At 32.7% G+C, this 19,489-nt stretch overlaps 1 protein-coding gene across 1 annotated transcript; it reads right to left on the bottom strand.

Annotated features, from left to right (window-relative positions):
• LOC109728283 lies at window positions 12,264-16,402 on the bottom strand. The gene is made up of 2 exons (XM_020258653.1): window positions 16,191-16,402; window positions 12,264-14,903 (listed from the first exon to the last, which is right to left on the bottom strand). The coding sequence occupies exons 1-2, from the start codon at window positions 16,195-16,197 to the stop codon at window positions 12,829-12,831; spliced, it is 2,082 nt and encodes a 693-aa protein (XP_020114242.1). The 5' UTR covers window positions 16,198-16,402; the 3' UTR covers window positions 12,264-12,828.

The raw sequence follows: 19,489 nt of genomic DNA on the forward strand, positions 1-19,489 counted from the left end.
GAGAGAGAGATTGAGTGGATGAAGCATCTACACACACTAGAGAGCAATTGAAAGAGTAGAAGCGTGTGGGAATTCATATAATCCCGCAGTAGACAAGTCTAACAAAAAAATCTTAAAAGAAAAAAAAGCTCTACAATCAACTGAAAACAAATCTAATTTTACTTTGTCAAAATCATACGCAGAGGAAAATATTTTGATTGAAAATGTGCTGATAGTCTGGCGTTTAAATTTCCTAATGATGATACAGATAGATAGTGCTGTGCAGATAAATAGGATCATCGAAAATCCACATTACAATTTTGATAAATTAAAAAAAAAAAAACCAAAAAAAAAAGAGAGTATGTTTATTAGGCGGATAGTCAATGTTAGAGGTACATGCAGCACTGACTCTCTTAGGCTGGTTTGGTTTGAAGATATCCCAGAACAAGGCGGATATCCTTCCTTGTCCTCCCAAACGCAATGGAAAATGGAAACAACCCGGTTGTTCGGCTTAAACGGGTTGTTCCGAGACAACCAACGTTAAGGATTGTCTTCCATGAAATGGAGAACAAGCCGGAACTGTTTTTTTTGTCTCTTTTTTTCTTTTATGCCATTATTTTTTTATGCTTTATTTAATTAATTTCAAATAAATTATAAATGTAATTTATAAATGATAATATATTAGATCATGAATTATTATTTTTAATGACAAATATTTATACAAAATTTGTATTATATTTATTATAATTAATTAATTTGATATAGCTTTTTTATTTATATATAGTTTTATCATTTTATTAGATATTTAATTATTTTATTTTAGTATTAAGCTACTTATTACATAAATATCAATTCTTTTCATATATTAAATATATTTAATATGTAATTGACCATTCATACTTAAATTTTATGATAATATATTTATATTAATATTTTATTATATAATATAAATTAATTAAATTTCGATATATTTTTTTTTTATTAAACTTTATATTTATACTTTAATATTTAATTATATATTTTTTTTTGTATGAATCTTATACAATTATTAATTAAAAATATAGGATATTGTTAGTATTATACTTTATTCATTAATATATATATGAATATAATATATCAAAATAAATAATACATAAAAAATAGTATATATAATAAATAAAATATATTAATTTAAATAGATTTTTAATAAAATATTATATTATACTTACTATATGAATATATTTTATAATAATTTTATATAAACTATACTAATATAGATTAATTATTTTATTTTTAAAAATATAGTTTACAGCGTTGTTCTAGAATCTTTTTATCCAAAGCTATTTAAGGAATATCTTTAGAATATCGCTCGAATGCGTATACATCCATTTACGAATTGTTCTATCTTGTACCTCAGAATAATCCTTGTTCTCTGATGGGGAACAACAAATGTTGTTCTTCCAAATTTAGTTCTCAACGCAAACGCAGCCTTAGAGATAGAAATTCGATAGAAATATAATATAGTGTCAAAAATTTTGAGGCACACGTACTAAACAATCCACCAATCATATTAAAAATCCGTCACCGTTCATTACGCGTATGCGACGACAGTTGTGCAACAAAATGTGACAATTAAATATAATACCACAATGAGAGCAATTTTCTAGTAAATTTAATTGTTCATGTCGCTCAGTTTTGATATTAAATTTAGCACTCCGTCTGACCTCTTTGTTTATTCCCATCCCCAAGCAACAACACACATTCAGTTAGTTTGTTATGATTCGGTAAGAACAAAAAAAAAAAGGTGAGAGAGTCAAGTGTTATAGACTTGGGAAGCATCTTGATGACATAATATAATAGTAGGCATCAATTGGGGATCACCAGAGGCACGAAAGTTGCATCACACAAAAGTAACAATAATTAGAAATACATTTATAATTGTTTAAATCAAGATTACTTAATCACAAGGAGGTCATGCCATTGCAAGTGACAAACAGAGAACAATTGTCAACACAATACATATATTGTATTATTATATCATCTCATCAACCACAACACGAAAACAAAGAAGCTTAATCGAGTGCTACGAAGCGTGATCAAGTAGAACATACATAGAACAAAAAAAATTATATATAAAATCTGCCTGTAGAGATGAAGATTGTATATACACTATGAATTGATGTCCTCATCTACTTGTATAGGTTATTCGAACATCAACCCAACCTTTAGAAATAATTTCTAAATAGAAAATATAGTGAATTAAATGGTCTGGTTTTGGAAAAGTATAAGTTTGATTATGCGATTCAGCATTCTTTATGCTTTTGTTTTATAGGCAGTCAGGGCAGAATCTTGTCCTATAATTCCTTATTCTTTGGTATAGAAATATCAACAGTGTTGATGCGATCGCAAACAAATCCAAACAATGCATCCATGATTAAGGATAGAAAATAAAGGCAAAGACTGTCCATGCTCAAAGTGCAATCCGACAGAAAATCAAAAAATTTGGCACAAAGTGAACATTTTGATATGTTTTATCATATTTGTTCAACATAATGATTGATATACAAAGAGTAAACTACCAGGCTGCACTGTCGGCAACTATGAACAGCTAAACTAGGTTTGATTGTCTAATGAGAATCTCGTATGAAGAAGCGCGACAGACTAGAGATTACTATATTCTGTTACAAGACTGACAGATGATAACATCAAATAAGAATTGACGATCCTGTGGGGTGTGGATAGTTAAGACAATTAAATCTATAAATAGATGTGCAATAAATAAGAGTGTCAAATAGAAATTCAAATCAACACATAATTAAAAAAGTTATTTTGATGCAAGGTCTGGCAACTTTCCCTATATCTTCATCTTCGTCTTCTGTCTTCCTAATCTTCTCCTCTGGCATTGTTTCTATCCGGCAGAATAAGTGCCTAATCGCAACATATCGCTGATGTGTTCCTGTAGGCATGCTTGCCCGATAGACTGATTATTCATCAAGTGGAGCTAATTAGCTACTTTGATATCCAAAATACTTTATCGTGGCCAGGGTCTTGAATTATTTGGAGTTAGTCGAGTCGGGCGAATCTCATTCATAATGAAAACGACGGTTCAAGTATATAATTCACGTAAAACTGATTCACTTATCTAATTCACAAACTTGCTGCAGTCCAGTATACATGTCTATTATTTTATAACGAGCAACTTTGTAGAAGTAGCGATCTCTAATATCATGATGTATATGTGTGTTTAAGTGATATCTTGGTCTACAGACATGCGTATGCTCGCTAAAGGGTCAAAAACAATGTTAGACCTAAACTATAGTAACTTTCGAAACAGATCCCTAACTTCATTATTATTATTTTTTATTTTCTTTCATTTTCATCTATACCCTTAATTCGTTGGTTTTGATTTAAGCTCAATTCGCTGAAAAATAGTAACTCTATGTACAGATACCTCTCTAGTCTCTCGAAGTCATCTCTTCTTTGACTCTCTCTTGAGCTATCCTTGTGTTCTAAATGGCAAGTCACAGTCTGAAGATCTAGAGAATATGGAGCAGTTGACGTTGCTTCCGCAGGTCTCAGATGTGAGGAATGACAGTAAAAAGGCAGTCAATCAAAACTAGTATCATAATAAACTAAAGGAATTTATTTCAAATGGCCTATATATTAGGGGGCTCCTAACATTTTATCATCTACTAAAAATTAAGACTACTATGATTGGCTTCTTATTTTATTGAAAAGTGAGTATAGATTCACCAACTATTTAGTTTCCATCATACAAAAAGATGCCTGAGAAAATGAGCAAGCGAGTGGGTATAAGTAGTTTCATAATTAGTTCTCGTTTCATACATGAATATGGAGAAATGACAATAAAAGCACAATTGAAATGGTGTTTTGATAAAGTTCTTGATAATACTAAACAATTTATATTATTATCTTCAAAAGTACATCTTACCCTCCATCATTTTGAAAATGAGGTGATGAAAAAAAAATACAATTCATTCATCAGAATAATACCGAGGAAGTTACCAATCTACTGGACATTTTATAAATTCGATTCCTCTCGACACCTATAAATTCCCATTCTTCTTATTTGAATTGTAGCTTTAGAAGTGAAAAAAAACACATTTTTACACATTCAATTTTGTATATGATAAATTTATAAAAACTAATTCATATATACACATTTCTCCTAAGAAATCCGCTTCAAAGTCTGATTTACAGATTCTCAAATTATTATTCAAAATTCAAAATGTACAAAGTTCCATTCGAAAATTCAGACAGAAAAGAATCAGGTATATTTACCGACAATTCAATATCTCAAAAATCACAATGACTAAAACAAATAAAGAAAAAAGTAATCGAATGATGAGTGCTCTGCTCATACACATGCAAGAACACAGAGAAAAAAGATTTAACAGGTAAGTAGAAAGGATCAGGTACAAAAACCAAAGCAAAACATAGAATAACGGGGAGTTAGGGCATTGAGAGGAGGAAGAAAGGGGATCGTAATAGTAAACCCGAAGAGACGGCGAAGCGAGGACGAAGAGTCGCACACGATGTGGACGAGGAGGAGGGCTGGCCGAGACGGGGGCCGCGCCGCCATTGCGCACGCCGCAGAACCCCTCTTCGCCACGCGCAGGCCCGGCGCACGCGCCTCGGGCCGCCGCAAGTAGTGACATCCGTTCTAGCCCCCCCGCAACACGGGTCGGGCGAAGCGAGGCTTGACGTGGCAGCCCGCCGCGCCGCCTCGGAGATGGCGGGGAACAGGGTCGTCGTGGTCGTCGGTCCGCTGCGCGGCGCGCCGCGCGGATACGGTGCCGGCGAGGATCGAGAGAGCAGGGATTAGGAGGGGGAGGAAGAGAAGGAAGCGGAGGAGCGCATGGGCTGAGCGAGGCCGGGTGAGGGCCATGAATCGCCGGACGACGGGAGGAAACCCTAACCCTGAACCCTAACCCTAATTGGGGATGATGAGAGGGAGGGGGAAGAAAGAAAAGCAGGGCAGGGCGTTATCGTTGTTTTTGTCGGTGTAGTGGTTTCCAGAGAGGATGTGTTTGGGTTGGAATTGGTTGGGTTGGGTTGGGTTTGGTGGGGTTGGGTTGGGTTGGGTTGTGTGTAGAGGTTCGATCTCTTTTAGGTGAAAATGTTGCACCCCCCCTCACCGTAGCGCTATTCTGAAGTAGATCACCTCACTTTTTTTTTTGTTTAAATAGAGGAAATTTTAATTTATTTAATTAAACAGTTTTATGATTTAATAATTTTAAGTTATAATTTTAGTTAAACAAGATTACATTAAAATACTAAAGGGTATTTCCAGATAAAATTTCTACTTAATATTAGAAAAAGCAATTTGAAAAAAAAAAGAAATTTAATAACTAAATGTGTATGCACCTACAAATTGAAGTTATGAGAGTAAATGTTTAAGTTGACTATAGTTTTTTGGGTACTTCACCATATCATTTTTCATTTTTAATATTTTAAAGCAATTTTATTCAACTAGGTGTGAATTGTGAGGTAGATTTGGTTTGGTTTGGTTTGGACCATTTGGCTCGCGTGATTGTGGTGTGATTTGGTTATTTCTCAACTGATCTGGGATGATGAGAAATGAGGAAAATAAAATGTTAGGATGATTCTTGGTGTGTTTTTGTTTTAAATTTTCTGATTGATTATAACTTGAGGGGAAAAAGAAAAAAATGAAAAAAATTCTTTTAATTTTAATTTTGTTGTGGAAGTTCAAACAATTATACTGCTTCATTATTTTTTCTTTTAAAAGAGAAGATAGATTTTGTTCATCTCTAAAAATTATGAAGAGACTTAATAGGATTAAATTAGGAATACTCGGATTAAACGGATTATATCCTTAAATTTAAATGTCCGAAATTCTACTAACTGCGCTACAGGTATGACGTGTTAGTCTTTTAACAGCTATTTTCGGTTTAAAGACTCTTTAACTGACGGCAAAAAAGTATAGCATTATAATCGCGCTGTTAAGCTCAGAGCATAAAAAGCAAATTAACTGCACTGCTCTAGCTGAAAAGTATTTAAGAGACATTAAGAAAGTTTTCCCAGTAGTTGTAGTTATTACTAAGTATGGCTTCTTCTCAAAAAAAAAAAAAAAATCAGCAATATAAGTAATGACATAAACCATCAAATTTGTGTACTAATGTGTATGGTGTTCATCTTCAATTATCATAGTTGTTAGAGTAATAACTACTAGCACTAATTGATAATTGCTTTTCCTCTATAAACATCTGATGTTCCCGATGTTTGTTAAGTTCTTATTTTCATTTCGTACTATAATATTAAGCTTTTTTAGTAATTTGTTTTTTATTAACTCACTCTCACAGCTACTATAAAATGTTTATGATAGCATATTTAAAAATATAATTCGCTGAAACTCATGTTGACCTAGATGATTTTAAAAATACTTGGTGTTGGGGAATCTGAATATTATTTTCCATTTAATCTCTTTTCATAGTTATTAAAAATTCTGAAAGTGGCAATATGTTTATTAGTCTCTATATTAGTATCATTTACATTGTTACTAATATAAAAATATTTTATTCACATGTTACTCATATACAAACGTATTTGATCACAACATGATGAGTATGATTATCATTTACTAACAATTTTTGTTTATTATTTATTTAAAAATAAGAAGGATATATTTAAACTTTAATTTTATCTAAAAGTAATATCATATTCCATCACAAAGATAGAATTATCTTTGGAGTGCTAAGTGAAAATTGATAAATATTTAACGCGTTTGAAATTAAATATTTTTTACACTAATAGGAATATTTAATAAAAATTATTAATCAAAAATATCTTTTTTTAAATATATAGTAACATAATAATTTAAGGTTAATTAATAGCATATCCTGTAAATATATTAGGCAAATATATCCTATAAAGTTTAACTTCTAATAACGTTGTTCTGCAAAAATTCGCGATGTTTTCAAATATGTTTTGCATTGAGAATCCGTTTCAATTATTACTTCGTTCAGAATCCGTAGAAAAAAATTAAGTTCTAATCATCAAAGGTTAAAACTTAACTAGTTAATTTTTGAATTTTACTCATTTATATTATACTAATCATGACTTTTGGAGGAATTATTTTGTGACTCGGTATAAATTGCAAAATATAAACAGGATCTCTACGACTAACAAACTAGAGGGACATATTTGTAAAATATTAGAACTTTTGTAAACATAATATATGAAAAGTTTGAAGCTTTATAAGAATATTTTGCCATTCACAGTATATTTTGCAGGAGATGTAATGTAAAATACCCTAAGTTTAAAATCATTACATTATAATAGACTATTATGGGTCTGTTTTGTCGACGTTATGTATGTTTGCTAGAATAATAGAAGATTACAAAGGGGCGAATTATATACATAAGATAATCTTATGTTTGTTCAGTAACACTTATCTCATCAAGTTACTATAGGATATAAAATTCACAGTATTTGCTTAAGCACTAAGGGCCCGTTTGGTTCGATGTTATGTAATATTAGAAAGTATCTGATATATCCAGGTATGTTGGATTTTGGCGTGAGATGACTATTAATGCTGCATTTAGAGCGTTTGGTTAATACATGTAATGTAATACTAATTACAGTGTTTATAGGCATTAATATGTTTGCGTTCAGTTTAAATAAAATTTAGTAATACCTGACATAAAAGTATAGCTTTTCAATTGCCCATGTTGTAGTCCTTTGAATTATTGATTTTTTGGCGGAAATAAGAATTGCGAGGGAGGGATCGTGATGATTATTTGGGAGACGACCAATTTAAGAAAGAAATTGGAAAATTTAGGCTGTTCGTGAAGCGGAGAGAGAGAGAGGAGACGTCGATGAGAGAGCGAGAGAGAAGCGGCGTGCGAGAGAGAGGCCGGACGAAGGCGAGAGGTGAGAATGAAAATAATACTGTTAATATGATTTGGTTTGTTCGGAGGGAATTTGTCATTTTACATAACTATGTAATATAGGGTTTCAGTAATGCAAGATACACGACCCCTCCCGTTAATATATTTTGATTATCCTGCTCAGGATCTTGTATGGCATACATTAAGACTAGATTACATACACGTATTAACCGAAACATCAGTTATCGTGGCAGATTGCCTGTAATCCTGTCAGGATAACTCGAACCAAACCACCTAAAGTGCAGTAATCTAGACAGTAAAGTATTTTTGGAATTACCATCTAGGTTCCGAGTTATATAATAGTACAGATATTTCGATATATCAGTATCTTGATTTCTGAATGAGGATTATTACTGATCTGCATTAGCATATTTACTTTAATACAGTAATATATACTGGATGCAGTGTTTTATAGTATAGTTATCGTTTTCAAGTCTCATAAATTCCGTCTTTGAACAATAGTAGTTTATTCAAATACCTTTATCATATTGAAAACTATTTTTTACTGTACAAATAATATTTGTTTACATAAAATTTAGTTTTAAAACTAATTTAAATATTTTCATTTTTAAATTTTTAATTTGAACAAAAATCTAAAATTTATTATTTTAATTTAAAATATAATATGTTTATAATTTAAAATTTAAATATAAATTAAATTTAAAAATTTAAATCTAATTTAAATTTAGAATTAAAATACAAATTTGAAGTTTAAAATTTTAAAATTTAAAAATTAAAAATGTAATATTTAAAATTTGAAATTTGAAGTTTAAAAATTTAAAATTTAAAAGTTAAAATTTGAAAATTAAAATTTAAAAATTAAAATTTAAAATTTAAAATATAAAATTTAAAATTTAAAATTTGACAATTCGAAATTTTAAATTAAAATTTTTGAAATGACGTAGTGAAGAGTTTCGGGAGTTTGAGGGGTAAACTTGTAATTTTATATAACACACAAGATTAGCCGTCTTCAGCAATCCAAGATACACACCCTCCTCGGTAATATTTTTCTCGTAATTTTACACCTTTTGTAATGCTGCAATACCGAATAGATCATATACCGGATGAACTAAATACAGTAATCCTGGCAGGATTGCCTATAATCCTGTCAGGATCAATTCCGCCAGGATAATCCGAACCAAACGCACCTTTATAGTAAGTAAAGAAAATAACATTGTTGTTAATATAAAATATAAGTATTTGATGTAGAAGATTCTAAATTAATGCCAAATTAAGATGGAATGACATTACTAATCTCATAAGCATGTTGATCTCTGTCCCATAGTTTTCTTTTTTTGAGAGATAGGTAGCACGCTACCCGTTTCGTTTATTTCATTTAGAAATAAACTTAACTAGAAATGTGAATCAATTAGGATTCGAATTTGGGTCTCGAGTATCAACCACCAAACCCTTTGCCACTTGCTCTAGGGACGGTCGGCCTGTCCCATAGTTTTCACTAAAATAACTTCTATCCCTGCTTTCTATATGAAACTCACCGCTGGTAACCTCCAAGAGCATACTATCTTGCAGTCTGCACAAGAAAGGACATGAAGAATATATACTATACCGTAGTACTGTCATTAGCTGTGAGCATGTGAAATTGTGTTGTGTAGTGAGCAGTTGATGTTGTGTAAAGAATATAACAAAAATAATTAAAGGGTGCTTCTTTTATAATTATAAGATTGTACTAATTAATTGAATCGTGTCCCTTGGTGTGGGAAAAAACAAATGATGATGCTTAATAATTTTCTCTCGTCATAAAAAGACTTTTCTTCGGTTAAAAAAAAAAGAAATTCTCTACTTAAAAAACTATTCTAAATAACGTTTCCAGTCCCAAATGCAAATACTTTTATATTTTTATTGAGGCTTTTGTTTATAGCGCCAAAAAAATGCGTGAAAAACTAAGAAGGAGCAAATGTTAGACAGCCCTAGCTGCCAAACAGGTCAAAGTTATCACCAAGGTGAAATTCAAAAATTGCGAAGTTACAGAAAGTGCAAAGAAATGTGTGTTCAACAAAGTTCTCCTCAACTGGGCTATTAGGACTTATAGCCTGTTGGTGGGTCATTTGGGACTTTAGGAATAAAGCGATCTTCAGAATGATCCAGACTGATCCAACAGTCGGTATATACAAGATTAAGCAGCTGATGGACCTGTGGAAAAAAATTAAGCCTGAAAAGTGACCCACTTGTAAACGTTAGAGGGTGATCCAACTGTAACTCCTTTTTTTTTTTTTTTTTGTCCTCTGTTGAGCCCTGTGCTGCCTCACCCATGTAGCTTAATTCACTTTTTAACTGAATTAAGCGGATAACGTGCTACCTTTCTCTCTCAAAAAAAAAAAAAAAAAAAACAAAGTTCTCCTGCCAATCCAAACAGACCAGTAGTAAATAATGATATTGACAAATATATATACATTTACACAATTTGTAAGCCAAAAACATTCATACAACACTCCCAACAAATCACTACAACCACCTAACTTTCCCCAATAAAATTACAGAGTGAGAGGAATCTAATCACAAAATAACATCTGAAATTTGAGGAAGAAAAAAAAAAAAAAACACCATGAAGTTCTTTAAAAAAGAAAATCACACCAGGGGANTTTAAAATTTAAAATTTAAAATTTAAAATTTAAAATTTGAAATTTGAAGTTTAAAAATTTAAAATTTAAAAGTTAAAATTTGAAAATTAAAAATTAAAAATTAAAAATTAAAATATAAAATATAAAATATAAAATTTGACAATTCGAAATTTTAAATTAAAATTTTTGAAATGACGTAGTGAAGAGTTTCGGGAGTTGGAGGGGTAAACTTGTAATTTTATATAACACGCAAGATTAGCCGTCTTCAGTAATCCAAGATACAGACCCTCCTCGGTAATATTTTTGCCGTAATTTTACACTTTTTGTAATGATGCAATACCGAATAGATCATATACCGGATGAACCAAATACAGTAATCCTGGCAGGATTGCCTATAATCCTGTCAGGATCAATTCCGCCAGGATAATCCGAACCAAACGCACCTTTAGAGTAAGTAAAGAAAATAACATTATTGTTAATATAAAATATAAGTATTTGATGTAGAAGATTCTAAATTAATCCCAAATTAAGATGGAGTGACATTACTAATCTCATAAGCATGTTGATCTCTGTCCCATAGTTTTCTGTTTTTGAGAGATAGGTAGCACGCTATCCGTTTCGTTTATTTCATTTAGAAATAAACTTAACTAGAAATGTGAATCAATTAGGGTTCGAACTTGGGTCTCAGGTACCAACCAGCAAACCCTTTGTCACTTGCTCTAGAAACGGTCGGTCTGTCCCATAGTTTTCACTAAAATAACTTCTATCCCTGCTTTCTATATGAAACTCACCGCTGGTAACTAGATGAAAGAAACGGATGAACGGAATAGGAGTAGATAGCAAAATTTGCTTTAGTCTCTTTAGCCTTTCAGCAAGACTGTCACCTGGACACATATCTTTCCGAAACTGGCAGACACACAAGCTGGACTCAGAATTTAGCAACCTCCAAGAGCATACTATCTTGCAGTCTGCACAAGAAAGGACATGAAGACTATATACTATACCGTAGTACTGTCATTAGCTGTGAGCATGTGAAATTGTGTTGTGTAGTGATCAGTTGATGTTTTGTAAAGAATATAACAAAAATAATTAAAGGGTGCTTCTTTTATAATTATAAGATTGTACTAATTAATTGAATCGTGTCCCTTTGGTGTGGGAAAAAAACAAATGATGATGCTTAATAATTTTCTCTCGTCATAAAAAGACTTTTCTTCGGTTAAAAAAAAAGAAATTCTCTACTTAAAAAACTATTCTAAATAACTTTTCCAGTCCCAAATGCAAATACTTTTTTATATTTTTATTGAGGCTTTTGTTTATAGCGTCAAAAAAATGCGTGACAAACAAAGAAGGTGCAAATGTTAGACAACCCTAGCTGCCAAACAGGTCAAAGTTATCACCAAGGTGAAATTCAAAAATGGCCAAGTTACAGAAATTGCAAAGAAATGTGTGTTCAACAAAGTTCTCCTCAATTGGGCTGTTAGAACTTATAACCTGTTGGTGGGTCATTTGGAACTTTAGGAATAAAGCGATCTTCAAGATAATTTAGACCGATCCAATAGTCGGTATATACAAGATTAAGCAGCTGATGGACCTGTGGAAGAAAATTAGGCCTGAGAAGTGACCCACTTGTAAACGTTAGAGGGTGATCCAACTTGTAACTCTCTTCTTTTTTTTTTTTTCGTCATTTGTTGAGACCTGTGCTGCCTCACCCATGTAGCTTAATTCACTTTCTAACTGAATTAAGCGGGTAGCGTGCTACCTTTCTCTCAAAAAAAAAAAAAAAAAAAAGTTCTCCTGCCAATCCAAACAGACCAGTAGTAAATAATGATATTGACAAATATACATTTACACAATTTGTAAGCCAAAACCATTCATACAACACTCCCAACAAATCACTACAACCCACCTAACTTTCCCCAATAAAATTACAGAGTGAGAGGAATCTAATCACAAAATAACATCTGAAATTTGAGGAAGAAAAAAAAAAAAACACCATGAAGTTCTTTAAAAAACAAAATCACACCAGGGGACCCCTAAGATCTAAAGGGAATGGTTGATGGAGGAGGTTAGGTTTTGTCCCGGAAAATGATCCAAAGTTCGGAACAGTTACTGAGGAAACAATCATGAGGAAGTTCTACCTAGCACTTCGAAGGAACGCAAAAATAAGCTCGGCCTAATAGCTCATGAAATCCACGTCTCCACAAATCCGCCATACGAAGGAACTTCCTCAATGTAACTTCAGTATCTTAAGCAGAAACTTGAGAACTTTGAACTCTCGAACGCTCTCAGCTCCTCCGAGCACCACGGCTCCTCCTAGCACCATTCATAGCTGTGTAAACTATAAAGCTATCGCTAAAACTTCAATTAGACAGAACGATCTCCTTCCCATGATCTTCACCAATCGTTCTTCTAAACCTTCTCAACCATATCTCGTAGTCGATGGCATACGGAGTCCCGCATAAGCTATCTACATAATCAGCGAAGGCCTTTAGCACAGCTGAGATGTCCCCCAGCTTCTGCTGTATAGCTCTCCTTGACCACGACTCCTCCCGCCACTGAATGGCCCCTTCGACTGAATCCAACTCCGGGGAATCCCCGCCACACGAAAAATAAATTAAATACACCAAACTTTCCGCATCTGATGCTGCACATAGTTTCCCTTCTAGAAGAGCATAACTGGAGGAAAAGTAAAGATTCATGACGGGCCGGTCCTTCTCCTCAAGAATAGCATGGCCCCACCCAATAAGGACAAAATAAGGGTAATTTAAACCATTGCTCACTCGGATAACATTGTCGGGACGGATATCTCCATGCCTAATTCCTGCAGAGGAAGCGGAAGCAAGAGCAGACAAGCAATCATGGCAGCACCTGAGGGCTTCTTGGGGACCGAATAGGCCGTTCCTTATTAGATCAGAGAGAGTTTGACCAAAGGGGGAAGTCACAAGAACAGGGGTACCACACAATGGATAAGTGCAGTTTCCTTTAGAGTTAGGAGCAGTACATTGGCCAGGGTGAATAATTCGGCCAGACGAGACCAATTGAGGCAAGTGCTTGCCTGATAGACCCTTTTGCCTCATGCTGGTTAGTACTTTAATCTGTCTTTGAACTTGGTACCAAGAATTCATATCCTCCCATGCCGTTTCCAATTGCGAAGGATTGGAACCGACATAAAGAAAATATGTTTTTCCAGGTTCTTCCACTGGACTCGCACTATAAATGGGATATTGACTATCAGTTAACACTTGATTAATCTGGAAACGCTTTTGCCGATGCGAATCTTCAACCCATAATACGGATCCTATTTCGATCCTCTCCGGTCGAACTTTTGCAGGTCCTTCATCTACTTCAACAATTTCAGAAGAACGATTGTGTTTCTGGAACCGAAAGAGAGCATCTCCATTACCATATGTCTCTCCCAATTCTCTTTCTTTTCTCCGGTTTTGGATACGAGAACCACGTTGTTTCAATAAATCTTCCACTGAATTCGTAGGCTTTCCACAATATTGAATTAGAGAGTGGAAAGTGGCAAGGAGAATATGAAGAGCCCCGATATCCACCCAGTTGGCATTTCCTAGCTTGTTCCAGATTCGATCAACTGAAGAAACAGTGATTTTCGCATGTAGTTTGATCCACTCAGCTGCACATTCATATACATTGTTAACATCAAATTTCAATCTTTTCACATCTCCTTCGACCGTTACCACCCCACCGTACTGCGAATCGACAGGAAGGATATACACGCAACTGGAATTGCGAAGAGCAGCCGATGATCTGCTGAGGCTTCGCGAAAGCAGAACACGGAGAGCAAAGAAAAGTGCTTCCCCAACAGCAGATTGAGAAAGCTCTTGCCTATTCTGTACTGAAACGATGTCGGGCCTCAACAAAGCTAATTCCAGAATCTGATCCCATTTTCCATGCGAATGCTGTTGATTTTTCAGAAAAAGAGCTGTTGCGCAGAGCCCTTCGAGCTTTCCGCTAGCAATGGCTTCTTCAGCAGGATAGAATTTGGAGCTCGTGCTGTGCACGGAAGCCACTGAGAATGGCATAGGAGAATCATGACCCCAAAAGGTCTCCCACAAGCCCTTAGCACCCGCATGGAGAAAATCTTCAATGGCTAGATGGGCAGTGGCTTCAATGGAATCAGACGTGGATGCATGAAGAGCACTCGGCATCCGCACCAACTGCTGAAAAGAAACGCCTTCGAGGGCATAATCGAAATTCTGAAGCTCTGTGAGGTTGAAAGGAACGTCAAATTGAGACGACGCCAAGAACCAGTCTTGGAGATTTTCAGTCAGAATCTCAGAATCAACGAACTTGCGAAGAAATTCTTTACAACCGAAAGAAGAAGAAGATGAAGAAGGTTGGTGTTGGCCTCGTGAGGACGCGCTGGACCTTTTCGGCACAGACCCAATTGATCTACGGTTGGGGGACTCACCTGCCAAATTTGGTATGTCATGCCTTAAGTTTAAACTTTATACAACCGTAAAGGAAGAGAATTAAATCGACACAATTAAAACAGGTTTCCTCAACATGGTATTAAAAATCCATCAAAATTTCAAATTGAGAAAGTATTGTTAAACATCTAATTACAAAAAAAAAAAAAAATCATCCTCTAAGTATTAGTCCTAGATTCTTAGGAAACATCATTTTTTTATGGTTAATGCAGCTTTTGCTAATTATCTTACAATAATGTCTAGCTCAGAATAATTCATCGGGGGTGAGCAAGTGAAACAACCTGAATACATGGATAGTTCTCTCAATCTTCTGAATTGCATCTTCTCGCACCATCCGTGGATATAAAAAATGTCTTCTTCAACAAAAAATAACTTCTATTCGGGAATACGAGCTATAGGCCGGACAACGGCATGAAACAAAAAAAAAAAGAGTTTATAATAAATTTTTTCCGACAATGGATTGGAGTAGTGTTCACTTAGTTTATAATAATTTGTGAATTCAAGGTGGTAACAAGTTATCACACATGGACTTCAAAGTAAACAATATTTAGATAAATTGCAAATCGAATCGACGAAAATGAACCAGAAGATGATAAAGAATTGACTAAATTGATTATTAACTGCAACAAAACAGCTCAAATTAAGCAATTAGGCAAATAAATACTCAAAAAACCATCTGATTAACACGATCCACGTATAATCGAATTTAAAAAAAAAGGCTTCTTGGTGAATAATTCAAGCTAAAAAATTGCTATGGCCCCCACAAATTCCCGAATTTCATCAAAAAATTTAAAAATTTTAAGAGAAATGCAACTTGTACTGTTGTACTGTACACCTGATTATCCATTGGAGGATTTAAAAATTTCTTTTGAGTTTTTAAAATAATAAAATAGAAAAATGCTAAAGAAATATCGCCCATTGGATGAATTGAATGTGAGATTTTAAACCTATATAAAAAAAAAAAATTTCTTTTTCCCCAGTGTAGGTGTAGCATTACTCAAAATTTGAACACCCAAGTACCCTCGATAAATCCAAACCCTAGCTCCCAATCCCTACTACAACCTAAAATTCATCGCTCAATTCCACTCCAAAGAAGAGAATTCACCATAATCCAACATCAAATTCCCTCCACAAACTTCAAATTCTCCCCCAAAATCACAAACCCAACAACAACAACAACAACAACAACAACAAAAAGAGAGAGAGACACGCACACACCAAAAAAAAAAAAAAAAAAAAAAATCAGAGCAAGAGGGGATTGATGTTACCTTCCATTAACAACTTTAGGAGGTAGTTTTGAGAGCCGAAGATCTTTTTTTTCCAAAAAAAAAAAATCTTTTTTTCTGGTTTTATTTTTCGAAGCTGGGTTCGAGAAAGAACATGCGTCGCCGCACGGAAAAATTATTCTCTCCTGCTCACGTTTGTGTGCTCTCTCTTTTAACAGCACTGCTGCTGCTTTTTTTTTTTTTCTTTCCCTCTCTTTCTCTCTTTCGGATTTTTTTATAAAATAACTCAGTAAAATTTTATAATTTATGAAATAATTTTGCTAAATTTATATTTGATAAATTAATTATATTTTCGCCACGTAGAATAAGATTATTTTTCAAAAAGTGGATCGTTCACGGTATTTTTCCATATTTTTTAAAGGTATCACTTTCTCCTATTTCTTTTAAAGGTATTCATTAAAATTAGGCGTAGTAAATAGAAAAAAGTGAGGTTGTTAGGATTATACGTGGATCATTAGATTTGATTGTTAGGATTGTATGGATAGATTATTAAGATTTTTAGACTGTTAAGATTATATAAAATTATATGGATATATTATTAGAATTTTCTATTAAAATTATATGAAATTATTATGGATAGACTATTAGAATTTTCAGACCGTATAAAATTATATGGATAAATTATTAGAATTTTCAGATTGTTAAGATTATATATAATTTGTTAAAATTTTTATGTGGTTATTAGAATTATAAATGGGATATAGAAAGTAACAGTAAATAAGCGAAAGTCGATGGATAATTGACCGCTCATGTGGAAAATTAGGTGACTCGTTCACCATCTTCAATAATGCAGTGAACGATTCATCGCCTTTATAAGAAATATCCGCCCCACGCCTATGTGGCGAAAGAAGTGTTAGTTTTACAAATATAATTTTGAAAAGATTATTTGACATTTTAAAAATTCTAGAGAATTGTTTTATAAAAATATCCCTCTTTCTCTCTCTACAACTCCGTGGACTTTTTTTTTTTTTTTTCCTTCTCTCTCTCTTCTTGGCCTCTTATCCTTTCTCGAATATTATTATCTCGCATTATTATCGAATGAGACATGAGATGTGAAGTAGTAGTTTTGGCTAGATCTTCGTGATTTCTTTTATTTATACATTTTTTTAGCTAAATTACAAAGAAATTATCTATAAATAAATATATATTTTTTAATTTTTTAATTTTAAAAATTTATATTTTATTTTTTTAATATTTCAAGTTATTATATTTAGTTCTCTGACGGATTATATTATTATTCCGTCGATTTTTTTTTATAATTTATACTGAAATTATTATTAAAAATAATAAAAATATATTAAAAACTAATTTTTTTATATAGAAAAAGTAAAGATAATTTGATTATTTGCCCTCTCCGTTAACGTTGTAGCCTCCCCTGAAATTTTTCTAAAATTTTAAGGGAGCAAAAAATATAGATTTTTAAAAATTTAAAAAATAAAGTAAAAAAAGGGGTATTTACTGAAGGATTTTCTATAATTTAGTCGTATTTTTTAATATTTGTAAGTAATTACCCTTATATATATTTGAGGTTTCAAAATTTTGATTTTATTATCTAATTATTCAATTTATTCTATTTATACCATTTATTGATTCTTTTAATGTAAAAGTTAAGTTAACAGGTTATTTTAGTATATTTATAGTTATAGTCAAAGAAAACTAACTTTTTGTGATTTTTTCAAATTTTATGAAAAACTAGCATTTACATTTTGCTAAAAAAATTTAGAAACAAAATATTAATTTGCTATTAAATTTTTAAAAAAAGTTTTAAAAAATTAAATTTTTTATTAAATTAAACGAACGAAAAATTGAAAAAATATTTTTCATTAAACATGCTTTTCCTTCTAACCAAACACCCCTTAGCTAAAAAAAACAAAGAAACAAAAATTGAGGGGCCAATTTGAGAAGGAATTATAGTTGAGGGGCCATATAGAAGGTGGGCCGTGGGCCACAATTGGAATGGGGAAATTCCTTCATGCTTCAATATCTCACGAGATTTTTGAAATACCAAATAAATAAAGAGAAAATTAAAGAATTGATTTTTTTTATTCTTCTCCTTGTCTCCTCCTCACCACCACTTTCTCTTTTTCTTTTTATTTTCCTCTTTTTAATTAAAAAAATAGTAGTGGTTAAGGTATGTGGTATTCAATTATGTTATTAGGATTAGTGAAAACTTGTTCTTCAATGAGCCATTGAATATTTCAATGAAAAATAGGAGGATTTATAGTATCTCATAGTAATAAGATTATTAATAACCAAATTAAATTAGCTCTATGTAGTCATCTACTATTCAAAGTTCAATTTGTGGGTTTAGTATTTGACACATAGCTCCATTAATTATTACTCATGAAACATAAACACATTTTACCTGCACATTCCAAAATTGCACCATAAAATAAATTACAAAATTTTCTAAATAATTTCTTTTATTCAGCTTAAACATCATCTCGCGGTTCATTGTGTTTGTATTTTTTAGGTTAAAATAGAATTAAATCTTCGCCAAATAACGTAGTTTGTAAATGTATTCATTTTGTTCAACGAATGGTGATGATTTGATTGCATTTTCAATCGTCTTTTTTTTTTTTGTTGCTATCTACAAAAAAAACAAAAAAAGGGAGAGAGATACAATAAGACAATGTATGAGAGGCATAGTATCAATGGCATCTAGCGCAGTTGGTTGGTATCGCGATTCATTGATTAATAATTCGATAGCTGACCCATTTGTATACCCATTTAAAAATAGAGTGATGTAGCCTCCTACATTTTTTGGAAAATAAATATGAATTAGTTTGGGCCTTGTTCAAAAAAGATAAAGTTTGATGTTGGCTCAAATCTCAATCCATTAGAGTTAACTATTTCATTTTAGTTGGGCATATGAATCCTAACCACACCTACTTGTGAGTTAACCATTACCCTAATAAGCAATTGTTTTGCAACATCTTAGTGGGGATATTAAACATGTAAAAGAACTTGGTGAACTTAGTTTGTATACATGCTAGGCCACAAACTTATAAATGATTATTCATTTTTTTATGAGCAACTTTCCTTGGTTGGTCACCAAGAAGCTCCTTCTAACTCTCCTAAGTGGTTATCATGCAATGCAATGTTCATGGTTTAGGATAAATTACTATAAATTGGGGTTGTTATTGCCATCATGGTGCCCTAAAATAATTAGGGTAGTGTGATGTTCTCCTCCTCAACCATTGTCATCAATTACCTCATGCCATGTTCATCTATGTGAGAATTGGCTTTTTAAAATCAAGAATGTGCTCATAGTTCATTGG

This window comes from Ananas comosus, linkage group 23 (assembly GCF_001540865.1).
Source record: "Ananas comosus cultivar F153 linkage group 23, ASM154086v1, whole genome shotgun sequence".
In the NCBI taxonomy this organism is placed as follows: domain Eukaryota; kingdom Viridiplantae; phylum Streptophyta; class Magnoliopsida; order Poales; family Bromeliaceae; genus Ananas; species Ananas comosus.